At 42.9% G+C, this 7,903-nt stretch overlaps 1 protein-coding gene across 1 annotated transcript; it reads left to right on the plus strand.

The window, feature by feature from the left end:
* Positions 1-420: 420 nt before the first annotated feature.
* LOC306934328 (ubiquitin recognition factor in ER-associated degradation protein 1-like) lies at positions 421-1,284 on the plus strand (the record flags this gene model as incomplete). Its single annotated transcript, XM_079516899.1, has 1 exon — positions 421-1,284. One exon carries the CDS (start codon positions 421-423, stop codon positions 1,282-1,284), a length of 864 nt encoding a protein of 287 aa, XP_079373025.1.
* Between the last annotated feature and the right edge of the window lie 6,619 nt (positions 1,285-7,903).

A 7,903-nucleotide genomic window follows, 5' to 3' on the forward strand; every position in this document is an offset into this window, starting at 1 on the left:
GTCCACTCAGAGAGTGGGCGGGGTCTTTGGGCTGGATCCAGGCTAAGTATCACATGCATACGGTACAAGACAAACAAATGCTGTTCTAGACGGCTGACCCCTTCGGTGCCATGAAATAAAACGAATGTTATAAAGTTACACTCAGTGGAACGCATATCTCCGCAGACTTGACCATATTTGGTCAAGTCTATGACGTATGACTCCTTTTGGGCAAGGTTTCAGCCCGATCAGACTGTCATCACGCAATGCCATCACAACGTTGTCATCTACTTTCCTCCTTTAAATAAAGCAAATTGTTCAAAAACTTAAGTGTGAGCCCGTACTAACCAAATCAGAACGTTGACCCCTAACACTGTTCTAGACGAAGCCGAATACACCACTGCTCGTTCAAATACTCTATTCTTCGGGTCATCTTTCAACATGGTTGACCGTTTCTCTGCCCAGTACCGCTGCTACTCTATCTCCATGCTGGCAACCCCATACGACCGCTCTGAAGTGGATAAAGGAGGAAAAATCATAATGCCTTCCTCTGCGCTTGAGAATCTCAGCCAGCTTAACATCACCTATCCAATGTTTTTCAAATTAACCAATGAGGACGAGGACAGAGTGACACATTCTGGTGTTCTGGAGTTTGTTGCAGATGAGGGCAACTGCTACCTACCGTACTGGATGATGCAGAACCTTCTGCTGGACGAAGGTGGCCTGGTCCAGGTAGAAAGTGTTAAACTCAGGGTGGCCACTTACTCCAAATTCCAGCCACAGAGCCTAAGCTTCCAGGACATTACAAACCCCAAAGCAGTCTTGGAAAACGCCTTGAGAAGCTTTGCCTGCCTGACAACAGGTGATATCATCGCAATAAACTACAATGAAAGTGTCTATGAACTGCGGGTAATGGAGACCAAGCCGGAAAAGGCAGTATCCATCATAGAGTGCGACATCAATGTGGATTTTGATGCTCCTTTGGGTTACATAGAACCTGACCATGTAACGGAGCGCACAGAGCAAGGAGATGACAGCAGGTATGCAGACATGAATGTTGGATTCAGAGCATTCACTGGCTCTGGCAATCGGTTGAACGGCAAAAATAAGAACGTTGATCCCAGCCCTGCACCTATCCACACAGGTGATATTAAAAGAGGAATTCCCAACTATGAATATAAAGTCGGCAAGATCACCTTCATCAGAAACTCTAAGCCTAAGAATATGATAGACGAAGATGACAGCAAATTCACTGCCTTCTCCGGTGAAGGCCAGACACTACGCAGAAAGGGTAGAAAGCTTTGAATCTTAGTAGAAGAGACTTGCTTATGCAAACTTGTACACTAGTGACTATAGGCTATCTGTCCCACATTCACTGTAACAATGTCATTGTTCTCTCTGTGGTGCTTTCACGCCCACTTGCAGTAGTTGAGACCTACATATGTTTCTCATTGGCTGTACTGACAACCTATCCTGATTCTGCCTCGTCTCTAGGCAACCACACACCTTTTGCCTCTAGCCGACCTCTCAACCATGGGATATAAGGCAGCAGCTGGTAGTTAATTGATCAATTCTTGTTAAAGATAGTTTTGGGGGCTTTTCCAGATGGTTGTTGTTCTGTTGAACAGTGATTATCAACCTTTTTAAATTACGCACCCGACCCCAGTTTGATATGCATTAGACCACGCCATATTTATTTTTTTATTTTTTTTATTCTGGGACCCCTATCCACACTAAAATCCTCAGTGTTAATTTAAATGGACCCCCTGGTGGTGCCCGCCCCGACATTGAAAAGCTGTGCTGTAGAAGAGGACTTCAGGAAAGAGATGCTTGTGAAGACCCCTAACCCTTCTATCTACACTGCTCTTATGTTTGAGGCAAAAGCAAGCATAGTCCACTTGCCAGAATGTGAACCCAGGCATGTTGAGTACACCAAAGTTTTATGTTAGAAATGTTGAGCATGGGTCCCCAGCATGTAGATTGTAGAAACTGCCGGATGCTAACTTGCATATGTTGAGCAATTGTCATAATTGGCATAATATCTATAACAACCTAGAGGAAAAAAAACAAAATTTCATCATGCTTTATGTAGCATGACATGTCAAACTAGGGGGTTTTCATGATGCTGAATCCATTCCAAGCATTAGTTTTGCACAAAAAACACTCCTTAGGCTAAAACGGCCATAGCCGTAATCACAGATGTGTTGATGTCAGCACATTTGGTAGCTATAGCCGTTTATAGCCCAAGGAGTGTTTTTTTTTGCAAAACGAATTGCTTGGAATGGATTCAGCATCATGAAAACCCCCTAGTTTGACATGTCACATGCTACATAATTAAAGCATGATGAAATTTAGATTATTTTTTTGCCTTCTATAGGTTGTTAATGGTATGGTCACATATTATGCCAATTATGAAAATTGCTCAACATATGCAAGTTAGCATCTGGCAGTTTCTAAATGTACTCAACATGGGTTCACAATGGGGTTCTATATGGGCTGGCAACTAGACTAAGATATGAAAGTGATTCTTTAACTTTTTAATTTGAATGACCCCCAGTGTGGTATGCCCACGGATCCCCATATAACTCTCTGAGTTAAAGACCTGTTGGTTCGAATCAATCATTTAGCTGGGGACCCCTGGAACCCCCTTAAAGACCCAGTGAGAACCAGTGATTTATTTGGTCCGGAAGTAAGGCAAGTTGCTCTTTGAGACCAGCTGGCACCTTAACTGCTGCTCGCCAGCACAGAAGACACATACCAAGTTCATCCAATCAGGAGAGAGAATCCCATAATTTAGCAGCTTTAGTTTTATGGCGTTCCAGTTCTTATTTTGTCTGCTGTGTTTTTGAGCGGCGCTAGGCCCTCCAACAAATGGCTTGACTCCCTGTGACGTCACATGGCAGCCAAGTCTATGGACTTTTTACTATGACATACTGTGTTCCCCTCAAAGGCGTCCCTCACTTCACATGAGTGTGATTTGTTTTCCTCCATCACTTCTAATGTCCCTTATTTATCCTGTGTATGAGTTCTCGATCATGATTGGATGAAATTGCTACCCCAGAAATTGCTACCCCAGAAAATTAGCAATTCTGGGATATTGCAAGTGTGGTTGTTCTAAGTACAGTATAATGATGTACTGTATGATGATGATGTTTTGACCCACATGATGTCACAAGCGGAATGATAAAACAAATACATTTTGGGGTTGCTATAAATAAAGCTGGGCAATTACGATAGTCTGCAACCATGCACACTAATTATATTTCCTGTTTAAAGAGCTGCAGAGACACTAGCAATGATTGCTATGGGAATATAGAACGTTTTTTCAGCACTCTCTCTCTAGGTCGTCCTCAGACGAGCCTTCCATCGTCGCCTCCAGTCATCCCGGTTCTCCATACATCCGGCCAGCTCGTTGGTGCTTTGCGCTCCTGCATCTTTCTTGAGTACATCCACATATGTTAGTATGGGACGTCCTTGTGACCGGCGGTGCCCATGTGTTATTGGTTCCCACAGCACCAGTTTGCTGTCTGGGAGCTCTTGCTGTCTTTGGCAGTGTCCTGCGAGTCTCATTCTCCTGGCTGCTATTTTGTTGCTCACCCTGAATATTCCGGCATACAGATTCTCGTTGGTAACATGTGTACTCTTGCTGATGTTGAGCACTACACGTAACATTCCGGTGTAGCACCCGTCTAGGGCCTTCTGCAGAGTTAGCTTCAGGGTCCAGCATTCACTGCCAAATAAGAACAGATTCTACCGCCGCGTAGAAGAAGCTGAGTTTGATTTGTCGGGGGAGGTTGGAGTTCCATACACTGGCCATGCCATTCAGGGCCCTCCATGCAAGTGCCTTCCTCACTTTTAGATCTTGCTCTGTTGAGTTGACCCATGAGCCCAATTACTTGAGCCCAAGTACGCAACAGCTCCTAAACTCTTACTCTTGAGTGGGGAAGCTGCTATTAGAAGTACTAGCATTAAATTTGGAGGACAACATCATCATCCGCAGCAGCAACAAGAGCCAAATCAATAGCCACTTTCAGGGCTTTTCCCTTTCCCTTTCCTCTTTCCTGTCACTCATCCCGTTAACCTGAACCTCATAGTAAAATCTTCCTGAGATGCCTGCGGTATATGTGATCTAGGCTGTGCACTGATAGGGACGAGACTAGTGATGGGAGATTAATCGGCAAACACATCGGTATCGGCCGATTTTAGTTGTTTTTAGATTAATCACATTGGTAATCAATCAGCCTGATTAATTAATCGGTCCGATTAATTGGTCTTACAGACAAAGAAGCCCAAAGTAACAGCTTGAACAGATCTACAAGCTCACAATATTAAATATAAAGGTATTTAAGTTAAATCTGTATGAAAAATGTATTTTTCAGAATGGACAAAATTATTATAATTTTTCAATACAGAATGATATGATATATCGACATCGGTAATAACGGTTATCGGCCAAAACGGCAATTAATTATATCGGATATCGATATCGGCCAAAATGTCTCATCGCTATAGACGAGACTAATATCCACACGGTTCAAGTTTGTCACACTGTAGGCATATACACTTAAAACTAAAGTATCCAGTAAATTCAAAAATTAAGTAAGCTCAAAAATGATACCCGGTGTGAAGTGAGCGGTGCCTTCCCAGGTGTTGTACATATATGGACACTCGTGCTGCTAATAGACTAATGAATACATGCAGACTCGTGCTGCTACACACATACTCAAGCGTTGGATCGGATAGCACCGCTCAAAAAACTAAGAGATGATAAAGAATCTGTGCAGTAACCTCTACACCATTTTACTTTCTCTTTAGATTTGCGTGAGAAGGTCCTCCTTTGTAAACTATTATATTAACCACTTTTCAACATTTGGTCCCTATTTTGGGTTGTGCTCCCTGTCACTCACAGTTGTGGTGTTTAGCCCAAAACATATACACATAACATCAATGCTAACATAAAACAACACAACCCATAAATGATCTGACCAACACATTCCAATGGTACAGAACAATTACATTGAAGGGTCATTATAAATTGCCCTGCCCCTTTTTTGGTGAGACTTCTGTTGTGTTTACAATGGACAGTAGGGGGAGACAAAGAACTGAGGATACAGAGCATACAACCCATTTTTGTACAGATTGGAAAATGAAGAAAATACTAATGTCTTAAGTTATTACATCAACATTATATTACTTCTAATAGGGGTCTCCCTGTCTCTCCAGCTCTTTATTAAACAGAAAAAGCATTTTCAGGTTGGTAATACCAATCTTATCCAATCAGGATAGAGATATGAAATAAGTGAAATTGGGGTCGAAACACAAACAAACTAGAAAAGGTGCCCCTCAGGGCACAGGGCAGGTCAGGTTGTGGCCTCCCGGTGACGCTATAATAGGCCAATGTGAAAAGGGTGCCATTTCTTCTTACGCCTTGGATGGCAATTGGATGATTTGAGGCATTATGTGTTTTGCAAAACTCCAACTGTTGGTTGCGCTATAACAGGCCAATGTGAAAAGGGTGGGATATATTCTGCAGCCTAGTAGGAAAGTCTGAGAAAGATTTCACGTAAATTACACGCTTCAAAATGGGCAAATCCTGCAAACCTTCAAAGCCAATGTTAGCCAATTAGGATGGAATATGAAATATCGGACAGATTCGTCTTGAACACATGACTATAGACATACTATGTAACGATTCGCAGGATTTTCGGACAGAATCTGGAGGAGTAAGGAGTAAATTGTTTTTCAAAAGTCGGCCTCCCGGTGACCAGGTTAACGGTGCCGGAGATTAGCTGTAAACAGACGGACACACACAACACACACACACACACACACACACACACACACACACACACACACACACACACACACACACACACACACACACACACACACACACACACACACACACTCACACACAGACACACGGACACACACACGGACGGAGTGCAAAACATACTCTCTCCCCATGCCTTCGGCCTGGTGGAGACAATGAAGCTGATAAATGGGTGCTCTCCCCTGATTGGCAGACATTTTGCAACCCACCTGAAAATGCATTTTCTGTTTATTAAAGATCTGGAAAGACGGGGAGACCTCTGTGACTGAACAAACACTCCATATAACTATAGCCTTGCGTATAGCGATACTAATATCACTGTGTGGATATTAGTATCGTCCCTCTCAGTGTTAGATTATTATTATTATTATTACTTGCGCAAGCAGAGCGTGCAAGTATTGTGGTCGACTGGACCGAAAGTGGTTTGCATGGTACGCGTATGTTTAATTGGCTGTTGATGGTGACGTAATTAAGACATTGGGCCTCCAAAATCTATAAATCTCACACTATTAAGGCTGGTTCCACGCGCTGCACAAGGTGCCCTTTTTTCACTTGAGCACCTGCCCCTCTAAATGTCTGTGCATGCCACTGCTGTGGCGTCTCGGTACGGGACCGCGTGCCACGGGGTTAGCTCAAAACGTTTTTTGTTAAAATGTTAAAGCACTAGGCTATATTCTGAATATAGCCTAGTAGTATAGTGCTTTAACATTTTAACAAAAAACTTTTTGTTTTAACCAAAAAATAGCACTTACCCTTCCTTTAAAGGTGAGCACATGTGCAACACACTCGAGACACAGCTGAGGCCCAGAGGGGGCCTGTCTGTTTAGCTCACAGTTATGTGAGATCGATTACACAGAAATCTCACTGCTCTATGAGTCAATCTGGCCTACAAGCCTCAAGGGCTTTTCTCACTGCTATACCGTCAAAATACTGTGCCAACAACACGCCACTTTTACATATATATGTGAAAACTATAAATATAGGTTCACTTCCAGTCACAACACAAGTAACACATTATGTTAGCATTATTGGCAAAAAAATGTCCAAACATATTTGTGAAAATGGTGATGCTAGGGTACAACAAAGTTGAAAGTATAGACTAGAAAAGTGTGCTCCTCTGTCTGAGCACATATCTCTGCCAGGCTGGGTTGCATATAGTCAGGACTGTGAGTCATGGGTTGGCTGGTTGTCAGGGCGTGATTTGCTGCTCAGTGCTCAGAGGTCTAGAGCCCGCCTACTGGTTCGGTAATTTGCACACATTATGCACACAGACCGGATCTGCAACCTGCTGCAACGATCTATCTATAAATTAGCCTTTTGATCTACCAATTTTCTAATAATAATGATAATGAATGATGAGTGACATTATGTTTTCCCACTCCACAGTCGTGCAGCAGCGGTGGCCGAACGGTTTGCGGAGCGGTCTTGTTATCGGAAGGTTGCCAGTTCGAATCCCCGGACCGGCACATTAAAATCACCACCGCTGAAGTGCCCTTGAGCAAGGCATTGAACCCCTACCATGAAATGTTCTATGAGCAGGGTCTGGCTGTAAACAAGCATCTCGAGCCTAGTCCATTCACCCTGGGTAAAACAAAGAACTTTGCTTACTTTACAACTATTATGTGTCTATGGAGAACTTCTCAAAGTGTCTAAAGGGAAGAGCATAGTGAGTATTGTGGAGCGCTTTTCTCTCCTATCATCATTGGCTCATCATTGCTACTGTATGTGTTAATATGGAGTCCAATTGCCAAAACTGTTTAAAAAAAGTTTTGCTTTGCTTCATCTTGCACTCTTTTTTTGCTTGCCTTGTAGGCTAAAAGGGACAAGTAAACAATCAGTTGATTGTGGAATAAGAATATAAAGGTAAAATCTACTCCACACATGGCATGCATTCTTTTTGCTCCCCAAAGGCACAAAGAAGATGAGCAAAGTTGAAAGCTAGCTAGGCCTATGACGGGATGAGGATGTTAGAAGTATATGCCTTATTGGGACATGAAGTATTTTTCAATTTCCCTTTTGAGAACTTGACACAGGAATGATGGCAACAATGCATTTGCATTACTCACCCACTTGCCTGAGGAAAGAGGGCAG

Source organism: Electrona antarctica (genome assembly GCF_951216825.1).
Source record: "Electrona antarctica genome assembly, chromosome: 12".
Taxonomy (NCBI): Eukaryota; Metazoa; Chordata; class Actinopteri; order Myctophiformes; family Myctophidae; genus Electrona; species Electrona antarctica.